The sequence below is a fragment of the Nelumbo nucifera genome, chromosome 4, assembly GCF_055504915.1.
Source record: "Nelumbo nucifera cultivar China Antique chromosome 4, China Antique-T2T, whole genome shotgun sequence".
In the NCBI taxonomy this organism is placed as follows: domain Eukaryota; kingdom Viridiplantae; phylum Streptophyta; class Magnoliopsida; order Proteales; family Nelumbonaceae; genus Nelumbo; species Nelumbo nucifera.
In genome coordinates this window covers 91,101,932-91,119,203 of record NC_142652.1, presented here as the reverse complement: position 1 = coordinate 91,119,203, position 17,272 = coordinate 91,101,932, and the positions used below count along the sequence as shown (strand labels likewise).

The 17,272-nt window shown below is 40.1% G+C and overlaps 1 protein-coding gene across 2 annotated transcripts in view; it reads right to left on the bottom strand.

The window, feature by feature from the left end:
- Window positions 1–17,272, bottom strand: part of LOC104611543 (Zincin-like metalloproteases family protein) — a 69,710-nt gene that overhangs the window by 30,005 nt on the left and 22,433 nt on the right. For both annotated transcript variants that reach the window (XM_010278639.2, XM_019200129.2), the window contains 3 exons: window positions 3,233–3,352; window positions 3,002–3,127; window positions 2,672–2,827 (listed from right to left, as the gene is read on the bottom strand). In XM_010278639.2, coding sequence (XP_010276941.1) covers window positions 2,672–2,827; window positions 3,002–3,127; window positions 3,233–3,352 — 402 coding nt within the window. The remainder of the gene's footprint in view (window positions 1–2,671; window positions 2,828–3,001; window positions 3,128–3,232; window positions 3,353–17,272) is intronic.

Here is a 17,272-nt window from a genome sequence, read left to right as displayed (position 1 = left end):
TCACCTTATCTCTCATAGAGAGAAGATTGTATGCCTAAAATAAATTTGACTTACTAGTCATGTGGTTTGAGGCTCTGGAGTCGATTACCCAAGGGGAATCAGAGGTATGAGATGACACATGGAAGGCAGTGGCAGTGTTACCTGAAGCAGATGCAAAAGAGGTATTGAGTAGGACCAATATCCATCTGATGAAGAGTCCTACCATATAACTCCAAATGGCCATGGAAGGAGTTGATGATCTCTTCCTTAAGGTCAGAACTGGGATGCCTTTCCTGAGTTACCATGGGACCAGTCTCTTGAGATGCCATGTTAGTTGAGTTATACCTTTTCTGATTCTGCTGATTTGGTTTCTTGCCCTGATCAGTTGTTGACTTCTTACCTAAATCCTGTGCCCATTTAGGTTTTCCATGGAGATCGCAGCAGGTATCTCTGGTGTGTCTTGCCTTCTGGTAGTGAGTGCACCAAAGCTTACTCTTATCATCTGTTCTCTTTTGAGAGTCACCATTCTTAGAACCACCTCCGACATTAGTATTTGACCTTCCCTGGACAGCTAGAGCAACTGGCTCCCCCTCTGTAAAATTCATCACATTTCTTCTACTTTCTTCTGACTGAACCAAGGCATAAACCTCCTGAACTGATGGCAAGTCTTTACTTCCCAAGATCTGCACCCTGATGGACTCATATGAAGGATTCAGCCCCAAGAGGAAGGCAAATACCCATTGCTGAGATACAAGTGATTTGTATGCCTTTGCATCCTCATCAGACTTCCAGTTAACATTCTGATAGTGATCAATTTCTTTCTATATCGATGTCAGATCTGAATAGTACACCGAGAGACTCCTTTCCCCCTGCTTGCAAGTGGACGATTCAACTTGCAGTTGGTATATCTTGGCATAGTGTCTCTGCTCTGAATAGGTGGACTTTGCTTGTTCCCATATTTCACAAGCAGTTTCAGCCCACATAAAAGTTTTTCTCACTTGTGACAGCATGGAAACCAAGAGCCAAGACACCACCATACTATTTTCTTGGTTCCATCTATCATATTCAGCACTTCCGCTCTTTGGTTCCTTCACTTTCCCATTGATGTATCATATTTTTCCCCTAGCAGTGATGTAGAGTTTTATTCCCCTAAACCATTCAAGGTAATTCAGACCATCAAAGGGAATAACAGCCATGGGGAAACTAATATCCATTCCCCTACTTACCCCATTTTGATTTCCAGAAATCCTTGAAGTAGCAGAATTCTTAGAAGACATGGTCAACATAGAATTTTCTTATCAAAAAACTTCAACTTAGGATCCCTCATTATATCAGAACAAAAAGCTCCACACACAACAAGTGATTAGTCCACCCACACTGCAGTTTTTGGACTTAATCTCAGCACAAGACCAGTACCAATTTCCAGAAAAAACAAGATGACAGATATGATTTTCAGACCTGTACGGAGTAGCAGTCCCAGCCTACTAGTTTTTTCAAAAGGTCTACAAGAAATAATCACAAGAGGAGATCCTTACACATAAGGCATCAAGCCAACAAGTACAGAAAACAGGTCATACGTGACCTACAACAACCTTTCACAGGTACAGGATCACATGATCCAAAACAAACAGAGGAAAAACCTCACAAGGGTGTGCCAACATTCAGTGGTTCAGGTCCATTCGTTTTCCTCTTGGTACACAACCAAGGGAAGAGAAGAAAAGAAAAAAAATGGGGCGGTACCAGTTGCAGGTCTGATTCGATCAACCCAGATGTACTCCTCTGTTCTGCCCAGATTCAGCAGCTTGGAGAAGACACTTGATCGCCCAGATTCAATGGCCATGCTCTGATACCATCTTGACAGTAAATCTGATTAAAGATTACAGCAAAAGAGAAGAGAAGAGAAGAGGAGAGAAGAGAAGAGAAGAGAAGTAAGAAAGAAGAACGATTGAGGCAATGGAACAGTGCTGGCAGCGCCAGCTTCATTATAATATATAGGGTGAAAAAATAAGAAGGGAAATGGCCCTTGTGCCCCTATTAAGTGATGGTACAGATTAAAATAAAAAGGCTTTAATCAGCCAAACAGATCCTAACAAACATAAAATCAATTATTTCAATAGGCAGCAAGTAACCCCAGAAGATATGGCAGGCCTGATGCCTTCATGGCAATGACAGTTTCAGCATTTCAGCAGTTGAGGTAGAATACTTTGGAATCTGGTCTTTTGTAATGTGATGGGTGGTCTGGACTGAACAAAACAGCAGAATATTTGAAGACAAAATTACTAGCAAGGAGGTGGTGATGGAAAAGGTGGAAAAAACAATAATCCGTTAGACCAGTATCATAAAGGAATATTGCGGCTTCAGTCATGGCAATTTTGATTGTCACTGGATAGGGATCGTCTATGGTAATGATTTTATAAGTATAAATTGCAATAAGTTTATAAGGATGTAATCCCTTGTTTTTAATTTTGTTCCAGATGTCTCTTGGAATAGTTTGAGGCTAATGCATCTTTTGTTCATTGAGGGAACCTCTCCCTCCTTTTAATACAATCACCATTTATCAAAAAAATTATTTACTGCATCCAAATTGTATTGCAAAACATAATTACAATTCTATAAGTGAACTCTAAGTGAAGAAATTAATGTTTAACCACATAATTGCATTAGAGAGGTATGAATCAAGAAGTCAATGTACCTCTTCAGGATGATGTAGCACCATCTTAAGCACATCTGGATGCCATGATTCACCAGCAGTCAAGGGAATGCTATAAAATGTTGCACCAAACAAAGACTCCACCAGAACTTTTAAACCCTCAATACACTGAGATAAAGGAAAATATGATGCTACAACCTGCCCAAAATAGCAAGAATAACAATTATCTATAAAATCCTGTTACAGGAATGAATGAAGAAAAGGGTTGAGTATTGCATGAAAATAAATAAGCATATCCAGATAAAGGTATAAAGCTAGAGTTTTCTGTCCAAAGTGGACAACCTACATACTAAATGGCAAGCATAGACTTACTGAAGAATTCAGGTTGTAGGCAGAAGACTTCATCATCCCTGTAAAGTAAGATTCATCCCATGGTTCTAAATCCTCATTTCTTTGATCACATCTTTTCAATTTAAAATCCCTAATTGTTTTGAACTCCTAGAATGTGAAGAAACATCAATGAAGTGCAGACTGCAGAAACATCAAAAAAGATCTCCAACCAAAACTTAACATCATAAGAAGTACATAAATAAGACAGAATACCTCATCAGCCTTAGGTCTGACAATAGTACTTAAATCAAGCAAAAAGGACATCACAACATCTGGTGATGAAGCCATGTTTGGATGCACTGCAAATTCAGCATAAGATTTATACCCCATTATCTGCATCCATTCTAATAAACAATATCAATGTCTTATAACTCCAAATACACAAGTCCACTAATTATGTATTGCAACAAACTGAAAGATAATGAAAGAAATAAATGATAAAGCAGTATAAAGTCACAGACTCATAATATCATCACCAAAAGAAGCATCATACATGACAGGTCAAACAATGCTATTATTTGAGCTGTATCTTTATCAAATAATGTTCGAGTCATGTACATGATATTTGCAACATGAGGTTTTGAGCATACAAAAGTTAATAGATTTGTGAAGAAAAATTCATTAATCTGCTCTCCAATTTAATTGTGATGCAGAGAGCAGAACTTCAAGATGCACTCCTTCAAATTAACCTCTTTAAATGCATCATTTGCCAAAGGTCCCAAACCATAAATTTGTTTTTTCTACTTAGTACATACCATTAGTAATCGAAGTATTCTCTCTCTCTCTCTCTCTCTCTCTCTCTCTCCCTCTTGTATGTGTGGCCTCTTGACCTTGGCATTCCCACTTCCCTTTTGCCAAAGGTCCCAAACCATAAATTTGTTTTTGCTAATTAGTATTTACCATTAGCAATCAAAGTATTCTCTCCCTCCCTCTCTCTTGTATGTGTGGCCTCTTGGCCTTGGCATTCCCACTTCCCTTTTGTCACAAAGCAGCTCTGTACCATGATATGTATCCTTTTCAGTCCTTCAAATATATATGTTATTAATCCAAAAAAAGGTACAATTACCATCTCTTAATATAAAGAGCAAGTGTTTTCTATTGAAACTCCAGAAACCAAATCAGACGTATTCTATCTGGTAGTGAAAAAATGAAGATATATTAAAAGGTCATTACCCAAATGTTGGTCCCAAATATCTGATGTCTTGGGAGGTGTGTGGACTGGATACAGACCTAACTTTTGGCATTTTTGTTTCTCACAAAGTGGCCACCCTCAGACTTGAACCTGTGCTCTCATTCTTGCCAGCCCAAGAGTTTATCACCAGATCAAGCAATGGTCCTTTGAGAAAAAGAAAATCTAATAAAAAGAAAAGTTACAATCACACACTATGAGAGTGTTGAGAAAACTCTTGACAGTGTGGCCGGCTAGAGATAAGAGGAAAAGAGAAGAGAAGAGAAGAAGAAGAGGAGAGAAGAGAGGAGAGAAGAGAGAAGGTTTTGCAATGTAACAGTACTGGCGGCGCCAGTCTTTATTTTACTATATATAGGGCGACAGAAATAACAAGGGAAAAGACCCTTATGCCCCTGAGTACAATAACAGACATAACAGAAATAAAAAACGAAATAAAAAAACACTTTAATTAGCCAAACAGGCCCTAACATCTACAACTAAGTTATTTTAACATTATTCTAACACTCCCCCTCAAGTTGGAGCATAGATGTCAATCATGCCCAACTTGTCACACAAATCTTTGTGCCGCACATGATGAAGACCTTTGGTGAAGATATCTGCAAGTTACTCTTCCGAGCTGACATATGGTGTACACACTTCTCCACTTTCAAGTTTCTCTCTGATAAAATGCTTGTCCACTTCAATGTGTTTCGTCCTGTCATGCAGAACTAGATTAGCACCAATATTGATGACAGCTTTATTGTCACAGTAGAGTGACATAGGATTGCTTACTGCGAAACCTAGTTCACCTAACAGATTTCTTATCCACATGATTTCCACAACCCCATGAGCCATCGCTCTATACTCTGCTTCAGCATTGGATCTAGCCACCACACTTTGTTTTTTGCTTCTCCATGTGACAAGGTTTCCTCCTACAAAGGCACAATAACCACTAGTAAACTTTCGGTCATTGACTGCTCCTGCCCAATCTGCATCAGTATATACTTCCACTTTTAAGTGACTGTGTTTCTGAAACAACAAACCAGCTCCAGGAAACTTCTTGAGATATCTCAAGATCCTCTCTACAGCCTCAAAGTGAGTTGTCCTCGGGCTGTGCATGAATTGACTAAGGACACCCACTGCATAGGCAATATCAGGCTTGGTCATAGACAAATACACCCACTGAATCAGATGGTATTACCCCCAACTTGCCTGTATCTTCTAGTAGATCTAGTACATACTTCCGTTGGGAAATAAAGATGCCCTTGTGAGAGCGGGCAACTTCAATTCCAAGAAAGTATCGTAAGGGGCCTAGATCCTTCACCTCAAATTTAGTGGCTAAAGATTTTTTTAGTCTCTGGATTTCAGCCTCCCAATCTCCTATGATCACTATGTCATCTACATACACAATAAGAGCTGCAATTTTACCTTCACCTCTTTTCACAAACAGGGTATGATCTGACTGGCATTGTTTGAATCCCATCTGTTTGACTACTAAATGGAACTTACAAAACCAAGCCCGAGGTGATTGTTTCAACCCATATAGGGATTTTTTTAACCTGCACACCTTTTGTTCACTGCCTTTGGCACAGAATCCTGGGGGTTGGGTCATGTACACTTCCTCTTCCAAGTCACCATTCAAGAAGGCATTCTTGATGTCCAATTGGTGACGATCCCAATCAAGATTTGCTGCCAAGGAAAGGAGAATCCGGATAGAGTTCATCTTCGTTACTGGAGCAAAAGTCTCTGCATAGTCCACTCCATATACCTGTGTGAAGCCTCTTGCTACCAGTCTAGCCTTGTACCTTTCAACAGTTCCATCAGCTTTGTGTTTCATTGCGAACACCCACTTGCACCCCACTGGTTCCTTCCCTTCAGGAAGATCTACCAACTCCCAAATACCATTTTTGTGTAAGGCATCAATTTCTTCCTGCATTGCATCTGTCCAATCAGGTTTTGACAAAGCTTCTGCCACGGTCTTAGGAACGGGGACACTATCCACAAAAGAGAGAAAGGCATGGTACGAAGGTGAAACATGCTCATAGGACACAAAATTAGAGATAGGATGATTAGTGGTACAAGATCTAACACCCTTTCTCTTAGCAATAGGAATATTAAGATCATTGGTGACAGGGGAATCAACATTTAAAGGAGCAATGGGAGCAAGTGTACCTGGCTGATGAGACGGATCTGCCTCGGGTGAATCCGATGATGTTGGTTGCATAGTGTCCGGCTCCACGGCTCTTGAACTCTGCTGGCTCTTATGGCGACGATGAAAAACCCGGAACGGAGGAGGATCGAGTAAAGGAGGTAGTTGAATCTGAGTCGTCGCCTGTTTCTCCTCAACCCTACTCTCTCCCTGAGGAGAAACCGAGAAGAACGGTTGACTCTCAAAGAATGAGACATCAATGGAAACATAGTACTTGTGGGCAATGGGATCATAGCAACGATACCCCTTTTGAGATGAAGGGTAACCAAGAAAAACACAAGGAATAGCCCGAGGGTCAAGTTTACCATGAGTAGGTGACAGGTTGTGGACAAAACAACGACACTCAAAAACACGCATCGGAATGGTGGACAACGGGGCTGTATGGAACAAGAGATGATGTGGGGCCTTATACTCTAGTAGCCGAGAGGGCATGCGATTGATGATATATGTCACACATAATACTGCATCCATCCAGAACTGTTTTGGCACATTCATATGAATCAGCAAGCCACGAGCAACTTCGAGAAGGTGACGGTTTTTTCGTTCAACCACACCATTTTGTTGGAGTGTCCTGGCACAAGAGCTTCGCTGAAGTGACCCACTCGAAGCAAAGAACTTCGTGAGATCACTATGGAAATATTCCTTTGCATTGTCCGACTGGAAGATATGAATTTCCGTTTGGAACTGAGTGAACACCATGCGTTGAAAATCTTTCACAATTTGTGGCATTTCGTCTCGAGATCGCATAGGGTAAACCCAAGTGTATCGAGAATAATCATCAATCAAAGTAACAAAATACTTATAGCCAGCCGCGATGGGTAGAGTAAAGGTAAAGAACTTCTACAATGCTTACTCAACTGGCAAGTTTGACACTGTAACTGACTCACTGACAAGGACTCAAACAACTTTGGGAACATAACTTTTAACAACTCAAAAGAAAGATGACCTAAACGACTATGCCATAAATAAGCCTGACTCTCACTCGACGAACTTGTGGACTCAGTCGCCACTAGACCAGCATTATTCTCCAACACGTAGAGACCATCCACCATGCTTCCTCTACCAATCGTCTTCCCCGAGGTCAAATCCTGAAACACACATGAAGACGGAAAAAAAGTGACTGAGCAGTTCAAAGAGTGAGTAAGACTACTAATGGACAGCAAATTAATAGGTAATTTCGGAACGTGCAGGACATTAGGAAGAGTAAGGCCAAGTGGGAAAGATATGGTGCCTCGGCCAGCTATGGTAGAAAAAGAACCATCAGCCAGTCTTACCTTATCTCTCCCAGAGAGAAGGTTATATGTCTGAAACAAATTTAACTTACCGGTCATATGATTTGAGGCTCCAGAGTCAATAATCCAAGGAGAATCAGTAGTATGAGATGACACATGGAAGGCTGTGGCATTACCTGATGTAGACGCAAATGAGGTAGGAGTAGGCCCAGAATCCACCTGGCGGAGAGTCCTACCATACAATTCCAAATGTTCACGGAAGGAGTTGATAATATCTTCCTTAGGGTCAGAACCGGGATGTCTCCCCTGAGTTACGGAAGGACTAGTCTCTGACGATGCCATATTAGCTGAGTTATACCTTTTTTGATTCTGTTGGCCTGGTTTCTTGCCCTGATCCAGTGCTGACTTCTTACCCAAATCCTGTGCCCATTTAGGTTTTCCATGGAGATCCCAGCATGTATCTTTCGTGTGTTGTGTCTTCTGGCAGTGAGTGCACCAAAGCTTGCTTTTATCTTCTGATTTTTTCTGAGTGTCACCCCTTTTAAAGCCACCTCCGACATTTGTATTTGAATTTACCCGGACAGCTAGGGCAACTGACTCCCCTTCTACACCATTCATCACACTTCTTCTGCTTTTTTCTGACTGCACCAAGGCATACACCTCCTGGACTGATGGCAAGTCTTTACTACCCAAGATCTGTACCCTGATGGACTCATATGACGGATTCAGCCCTAGGAGGAAGGCAAACACTCGTTGCTGTGATACAAGTGACTTATAGGCCTTTGCATCTTCATCACACTTCCAATTCACATTCTGATAGTGATCAAGTTCTTCCCATATTGATGTCAAATCAGAATAGTACATTGAGAGACTCCTCTCCCCCTGCTTGCAAGTAGAAGATTCAGCTTGTAGTTGATATATCTTGGCATAGTGTCTCTGTTATGGGCCCGGGCATAGGATCTCGTCACGGGTCGGTCCACGGGGAGAACCTCTTGCTTCCCCTTGCGCCTTCCCTTGCGTGCAGACCCTATTGTGGAAAACCAAATGGGTGATTTGTCCAAGAGACCACCCGAACTCTCCTCACTTCTTCTCTTGACTGGAAAACTGAATACTTTATTCCCAAATCACAGCTCCTTAAATAGGAGATTACAAGAGGAGACTCCTTACTCCATTCGACTAAGCTAGGACAATCCAACTTTAAATCAAACTCCTACTTCTAACAGACTTCTAACAGAACTCAGTTCCTATCTCTAATAGATAAGTAAGAACTAGATAAGTAAGAACAGAACTCCTACTTCTAACAGACTTCTAACAGAACTCAATTCCTATCTCTAATAGATAAGTAAGAACAGAACTGGAATAAGTAAACTATTGGCGAGCTGGCAAGGAGAGCTGACATGGCAAGATAAGCTGCTGTGTGGACCCCCCCTCACTGCTGCTGTTGGCGGCGGTAATTCTTCCCACGAATGCATCCACAATAGTCTTTGTTCTGAATAAGTGGACTTCGCTTGTTCCCATATCTTAAAAGCAGTTTGAGCCCACATAAAAGTCTTCCTTACTTGTGGCAGCATTGAAACCAAGAGCCAAGACATCACCATACTGTTCTCTTGGTTCCACCTATCATGCTCAGCACTTACATACTTCGGTTCCTTTACTCTCCCATTGATGTATCCTATTCTCCCCCTAGCAGTGATGTAGAGTTTTATTCCCCTAGACCACTCAAGGTAATTCTGACCATCAAAGGGAATAACAGCCATGGGAAAGCTCATATCCATTCTCCCACTCACTCCATTGTGGCTCCCTGAGATCTCTGAAGTAGCAGAATTCTCAGTCGACATGGTCAAGCAGTTAATCAGTCCCAAACACCAGACTTAGGACCCCTCCTTACTCCACAAAACAATGCTCCACTCAGTTCACACCCACACACTTGGGTTTAACAACCAGGTTGAGCACAAACAGTACCAAATTCCGGACAAAAACTGAGGTAATATTCGGCAGATTTCAGACCTGTATAGTTTTAACAGTCCCCACCTACCAGAATTCCAGAATGTCTAACAACCACTAATTAGCAGGAGAGATCCTTCTTACTTATAGTCAACTCAAACCATTGAGAAGACAGGTCATCCTTGACCTATAGTTATCTTAATACATGAACAGGATCACACGATCCAAGAAAACTGGGGTTACACAGGTTCGACAGCATTCAGCCGCCCCAGATTCATAGGGTTTTCACTCGGCACATGACCAAGGAGGGTAAAGAAGAGAAAAATAGGGAGAACCGTACCAGTTGTAGCTATTTTGTAGTCCAGAATCAGATTTCTGTTCTGCTAGTCTGTTCGATCTGTTCTTTGGGTTGATCGATCTTCTCTTGACAATAGGGTTGATCGATCTGCTCTCTTTTAATCATCATTCCTGCTCTGATACTATCTTGACAGTGTGGCCGGCCAGAGATAAGAGGAAGAGAAGAGAAGAGAAGAGCAGAAGAAGAGAAGAGAAGAGAGAAGGTTTTGCAATGTAACAGTACTGGTGGCGCCAGTCTTTATTTTACTATATATAGGGCGACAGAAATAACAAGGGAAAAGACCCTGTGCCCCTGAGTACAATAACAGACATAACAGAAATAAAAAACGAAATAAAAAACACATTAATTATCCAAACAGGCCCTAACATCTGCAACTAAGTTATTTTAACATTATTCTAACAAAAACAATGTCATAAAATCCATTTCACAAAAGAAGCAAACCCACAAACCAACCACAACCTCCAAAAAATCAAGGAAAACCACAAAAACTCAAATGAAAAAAATAAAAAAAAAACAGCAAGATACAACTAAACTACCGCCCTAACTTAACAAAAGAGGCAAAATGCATTGAACCTTATTTCTCAACCCACTTCTGACCTTCCCTAGTGTTTTAAAAGTGCCCATGCAAAAAACAGTACAAGGGCCATTTTGCGCCCAAGGTGTAAGGTGCAACAAGGCAATGCACACGCCTTTTTGAAGCAAGGTGCAAAAATGCAAAAAGTAGTAAAAAATAAAAAATGCAAAAAAATTCAAAAAACTCAAAATATTAAATGCAATATTAATTAAAAATATAAACTTAAGTTTTAAAATAAATATTTAAAAAAAACCTATTATCTCAAATTAAAATACAAAAAACATGTACACCACATTTAAAATGAAAATTTAAAAGTAAAATCAAGCCCGTAAACTCTTAGTCTCTTTATTTTTTTCCCAATTATATTACTTCAAATAACTATTGTGATGTTAAACATTATGCATTCCTAATTCTACGAGCTGCCTTTATACCAAGACCCTCGAGACATGCCCAAATAAGTCCATATCAAGGTCTTAAATTCTTAATCCTTATAAAAATGTTTTTATAACTTTTAAGTATCTTTTAAAAATCTTTTATTAGGATAAATGAATGAGCAACATTAGAAAATATGTGGTTTTCAGAGCGTAGAGAATCCCATTTTAGCAAATGTTGCTCATTCATTTATCCTAATAAAAGATATTTTTAAAAGATACTTGAAGTTATAAAAACTTTTTTATAGGGATTAAGAATTTAAGACCTTGATATGGACTTCTTTGGGCTTGCCTTGATGGGCTTGCTCAGGGGTTCAAAGGTAGAGCCCTCAGTCCAAGTGGGTCGGCTAGGAGTGTAACTTTAAACCCTTTCTTCTTCTCTTTCTCTCTTTCTCTCTTTCTCCTTCACAAGTGGGTCGGCTAGGAGTGCAACTTTTTTTCTTCTCTCTTTCTCTCTTTCTCCTTCACAGCTTATATACAATCAAATAAGCTTTCTTTCTTACAATTTCACTTTCACCATCACTATGAGGAACAACAATGAGGAAACCTTGTCTAAGGCTCTTGGAGCTTTTGAAATTGCCTTTTGTGAGCCTATTTAAGAGGATTGAAAACCTGGTAGTAGTGAGACATACCTTTGTCCAATTTCTCCATTTTTTTCCCAAAGTGTATCCTACACATCATGTAGTCCAGGAAAGCCCAATTCACACAATAATAGGCTTTCTATAGATGAATTTTGCAAACTAAGCCCTTCTTATGACTGCTTCTTGTAGAGTCAATTAACTTGTTCGCTAACAAGACTCCATCTTGGATGTGTTTGTTGTGGACCAAAGCTCCTTGAGAAATAGAGATAAGCCCATCACCAGTTTCAGCCTAGATGCCAAGATCTTTGCGACGATTTGTACATGCTTCCTATTAAGTTTATTGACCTAAAATCTTTTTGATCCAAGGCTCCTTTCCTAGGCTATTCAAGAGTGAAATTCATTTAGTACCTTTATCAGATCCTCTTTCACCAACCTCCAAAATTTCTTGTAGAACAATATGGTAAAGCTATTTGGTCCAAGGGATTTGTCCCCTTCCCTTTTTTTTTTTTTTTTTGAAGAATCAGTGTAAGTACGGTGGTGAGGCTAGAAGAGACGGTCTCCTTGAAGGACGAAGAAAGACCCAAGCTAAGGGCACAGGGGAAATGATGGGTAGGCTTTCGCTTATGAAGGGCTTCAACAAAGTTGGGTGGTAAGAGTAATTGAAGGGTCCTCTGATTTTCACTTTATTCCCCCTTTTATAAGGGGGGATCCCAAGACCCTAAGAAGAAGGACCCAAAAGGATTTGATTCCCATAAGGAAAGGGAATCCTTCTCTTTATGTCACCTATCGAGGGAACGCCACTGGGGTTTCACCACATGTCTAGTGAGATCCCCTAAAGACAAAGTTTCCCTTTTCTTTAGGATTCTCACCTAGCACGTGTAGGCTACAACCTGTCGTGGGTTTCCTCACCGCCACGTGGCAGAAGGCGGGTATCCCTGAGATGCTTTACTGTTGTTCTTTTTTACAACTTTCAGGCGATGCTTTGTTCTCATTGCAGGTTCTAGGACGGTTCTCTGTGTTCATCGCAGGCTTAGGGTAGTCTTTTGAGCTTATCACAAGCTCAGGATGGCCTTCCATGTTGTTATAAGCATGTGTGTAGTTTTATTTTGATACCTTTATCTTGAATACGACAGAGAGGAACTGCATGTACTTACAATCAGAATAAAAATTTTCATTAAAAGAAAAAAAGATTCATAGAACCCAGGGGGAGTTAAGATAACACCCAACCGTAACCTTCCACAAAACCTTCTACACTACAATAGCTAAACTAAGATACAGGAACAGATCAAGATTACAAGTATGTAACTCAAAAAAATTCCAAAAAATCTCCCCCAACTCTGTCCCGCTAGCTGCTTTCTCCTTTAAAAAGGGCATTTCCAATTCTACTACCTGCTCCTTTGAGATTCCATCGAAGTTTAAACCATCCAACTTTGGTCCAACTCTTAAGGGATCAAAATAATGATATATGTAAAAGTCAATTATCATCCTCTCAAGTTCCTCTTCTCTCTCAATCACCCTATCATGAACATTCAGCTTCTTAATTGTGTTTATCCCAATGTTTTAAAAGTGCAACGGGCATTTTGCATCCAAGGCACAAGGCAAGGCACACACTTCAAAAATAAAATCATAAACATAACATGTAAAACACATTCAGAATGAAAATTTAAAAATAAAATCAAACATAACATATAAGACATATTTAAGCATGTAAGACTCTCAATTTCTTTATTTTCTTTCCCAATTTCATTACTTCAAGCTAACGAGGTTTTAAATATTTTGTATTCCTGATTCTATGATCTGCCTTTATACCAAGCTCCTGGAGGCAAGCTCAAAATGATTTTATAATTCTACTCCACTTTGCATCGCTTGCTTCACTCACTCACCAAAGGCACAAAAGCACAAATTTTGAAAAGGCACATGCTTGGGCTAAAGCAAAGGCATACCAGGTGCACACCTTTTCAAAATGCTGCGCTTTGGGTCTAGGCGAGTTGTATACCTTAAAATGCACCTCTCCTGTGCACCTAGGCAAGTCGCATACCTTAAAATGCACCTCGCCTATGCACCTAGGTACACCTTTTAAATCACTAGTTTATCCTTCTTTCGTTGGCCATCTTATGGAAGAAAAAGGTGTTTTTGTCACCTTTCCTTCAGCCACTACACCCTGGAGCATTTTTTTTTTGATAATTCACTACACCCTGGAGCATTGCTTCCAATGGATTTCATCTTGGTATGCCAACCTGTCAAATTCCCTCTTATCCATCCATCTTTTCGTTTTCTTCTCCTCATCTATCAAGGCATTCTCTTCCTCCCAATCAATCTCAGCAAATGGTTCGCCTGCATTCCACCTTTTAATTGATTCTTTCAATTGGTGATGTTGCCAAGTTTTGATATTGCCTTTGGAAGAGCCTTTTTGATGAGACATTCACTTCTACATTCCCAAAATTTAGAAATTAACCACCATCATCACCCAAGCCTTGCCCCAACTATATGGGGTCAGCTACATGACTCCTGTTTTACCATTCTGTTCTGTTTAATAAGTCATTGATTTTTACATTGCCAAAATTTAGAAATCCAACCACTTATGAAATTTAAATCTGAGATCCATGAAACATTAATCATGTTAAACTCAACTCAACTAAGCCTTCTCCCAACCATATGGGGTTGGCTACATAAATCCTACCCTGTCGTTCAACTCTGTTCAGTGCTATATCCATTGTTAAATTATGGGTCCTCAAACCATTTAACATTACTGCAACTAATGTCCTTTTTTGCCTATCCCTACCCAAGGTTCAAAGTATTGGACTTTAAAATAATGCACTTGTATATTTTTTATTAGTTTTTTTTTCAAACAAGTTCTGGGGAGTCAATATAAGGCCTGGCTACCCCCTGAAACAGGTCTTACCCCAAAACTTGTCATATTTCACGTATCGGTGGATCACCAATATGCTGCAAATTTTTTATCCCTGCCCGTAACTCTTCTAGATCCATCAACTTTCAATAGATGACTTCTTCTCAGAGGTGCTATAAATGGTCTTTGCATGTGACCAATTTCTACTATTGCAATCAATCCGAATACTGAGCACGTGATCTCTAAAGTTTCAACTGTTATGGATGATATGTTTAGTCTATCTTCTTCCTTGAAGTTTGCTCGGAATTCTTGTCTGAACCGTGGGAGCTTAGAAAGGAGGTTTGCTCGGGGATGGTCGTTCAAGGGAGGTAGAGTGGTGAGGAAGGATAATGCTCTGCGTCTGAAGGCGAAGGATTTTAAACAAAATTTTGAGGTTAAGTTAACGAAATTTCATTAAAGAAAGAAGAAGTACAAGAGAAGATATACAAAGTAGGGGAGGATCCCCAAAAGATTACAGAGGAAGCTTGTCACTATACAAATGATCCAAATACTCACCACATTTGGCTAAACCATCTGATATATGATTTTGTTCCCTAGGAATCCAAACTAAACTTGCATTTAAACAGTCCAAGGAGTCCCTAGCCTTGCCAAAAAGTGGCTCAGTCACCAAGGTCCCCCTCCTTGTTCCTTAACCATTTTATAGTCTTTTCTGAGTCACCTGCAATGGTTAAGTTCTGAATTCCCAAATTTTTTCACTATTTTGATTCCAGTGAGAGTGGCCATCACTTCAGCCTTTGTGGAATCAGCTAGTCCAATTGAACCACTGAAAGTGCAGCATATGTTGCCCCTTTCATCCCTTACTATGCCTCCAATACCAGATAAGCCAGGACTACCTAAAGCACTTCCATCAACGTTTAGGGTCACCACTCCATCACTGAGAATAGCTGATTGCCTCAAGATTGCTTGTTGAGTGTGAGAAAGAAAAAGAAAGGAGTGAGCATCTCCATTGAGGTCATTGATTGAGACTCCTTTGAACAGATCTGAATTGACTGTCCAGAGGTTACAAAGGTATGTGATATCTGAAATTAACTCTCCAAGGGGCCTGAATTTATTATCAAATAGGCGTTTATTTCTTTCGTCCCAAACTCCCCACATCACTGCATGTAGCACAGATTGCCAATAAACTTTACCCTTTGCTTAGGCCTATTCCTTGCCACTCATGTAAGAAATCCAGAATGTGCTCTGATATAACCCAGTTGTAACCTGTCATTCTCAAGAAATGGAGCCATATGTTTTGGGTGAGCTTACAGTGAAGGAGGATGTGATCTGCTGATTCACCTTCACTCAAGCATAAAATGCAAACATGGGGAGAGATAGAAAGTCTTCCCCTGTATTTTTTCTGTATGATATCATAAGTATTTAGTCTATGAAGACAAGCTTCCCAGACAAAAAAACACTCTGGATGGGACATGGCTGCACCATATCTTCTTGACTGGGAAGGATGAATGATGTTCACTTGCAATCAGGGCCTTGAACATAGACATAGAAGAAAAAACACCATTTGGGTGGAGAGTCCAGATACAGGTATCAGAGGAGGGGGAGATGTAGGCTTCTTTAAGGGTCTGAAATAAAGCAGTTATTTCAGAAATCTCTGGGTCCCTTGAGGTCTTCTAAACAAAGGTTTAGGGTGTTTTTGGCAGTTTGGTCTGGAAGGCAAGAAGAGACAGTGGGTTCTTGGTCTAGGGTGAGGTTGAAAAATTTGGGGAAAGAGGTAGCAAGGGTAGATTATCCCCACCAAATGCCTTTCCAAAATTATATTTTTGAGCCATTTCCCACTTTATATCTTATAAAAGGAAAGAAAAAGGTGTGGGTGGAGATTATACCTTTCCAAGGACTTGTTGACTTTATCTTGTTCAAATGAAGATTTCTATCCCACCCATTTGTATAGGACCGATATTTGCTTGAGATGACAGTTGTTCATAAAGCATTGGATTCTTTAGGAAACCTCCAAAGCCATTTACCCAAGAGAGAGGAATTTTTCCCTTTCAAGTGCCCAATTCCCAAACCTCCTTCCTCTTTAGGCTTGTAGACTTGTTCCCAACTGACTAAGTGGTTTCTTTTCTCCCCACCTCCTTCCCAAAGAAAATTCCCTTGAAGCTTCTCAACTGATTTTTGACTTTGGTCGGAATCTGGAAGACTGAAAGTAGACTGGCACATTTGCTAGAGAGGCGTTTAAGAGAGTAAGCTTTCCCCTATTGAAAGATAACACTTCTTCCAAGATGCTAATTTCTTCTCACATCTCTCCACCACCGGCCCCCAAAAGTTGAAGGTTTTTGGATTCCCTCCAAGGGGCATCCTAGATAGGAAATAGGAAGTTTCTCCACTTTACATCCTAACAAGGATTTAAAGTTTTCTAGAAGCTCCTCTTCCATTGCATTTAGTGCTACTATACCACTTTTGTAGAAGTTAACCCTCAATCCAGTGATTAATTCAAAGTGTTCAATTAACCTCTGTGTTTGTGATGTTGATTAAGGAGGCATCCAAGAATAAAATGATATTATCAGCAAATTGTAAATGGGAAATGTGAATCTTGCCTCTTCCCACTTCAAATCCTTTAACTAGACTAAGAAGATTAGCCTTATCAAAAAGATAATTAAAAATGTCCATTACCAGGCTGAAGAGAAAAGGGGAAACAACTTTAGAGAAGATAGTTCCTCAAGCATTATCATGGGATAGTTGAAGAAGGCGATTCACAAGAAAAAGCTTTAGCCAATGATAAAAACGTACAATCAGAGAAAGAAGCTGTCAAAATTTCAGACAAGGAAAAGGATGGTGATGGTTTAGTGGAAATAGCTGCAATGGAAGAAAATTTTGACAAGGGAGGAAATCCAAGAGAAGAGATGTGTTT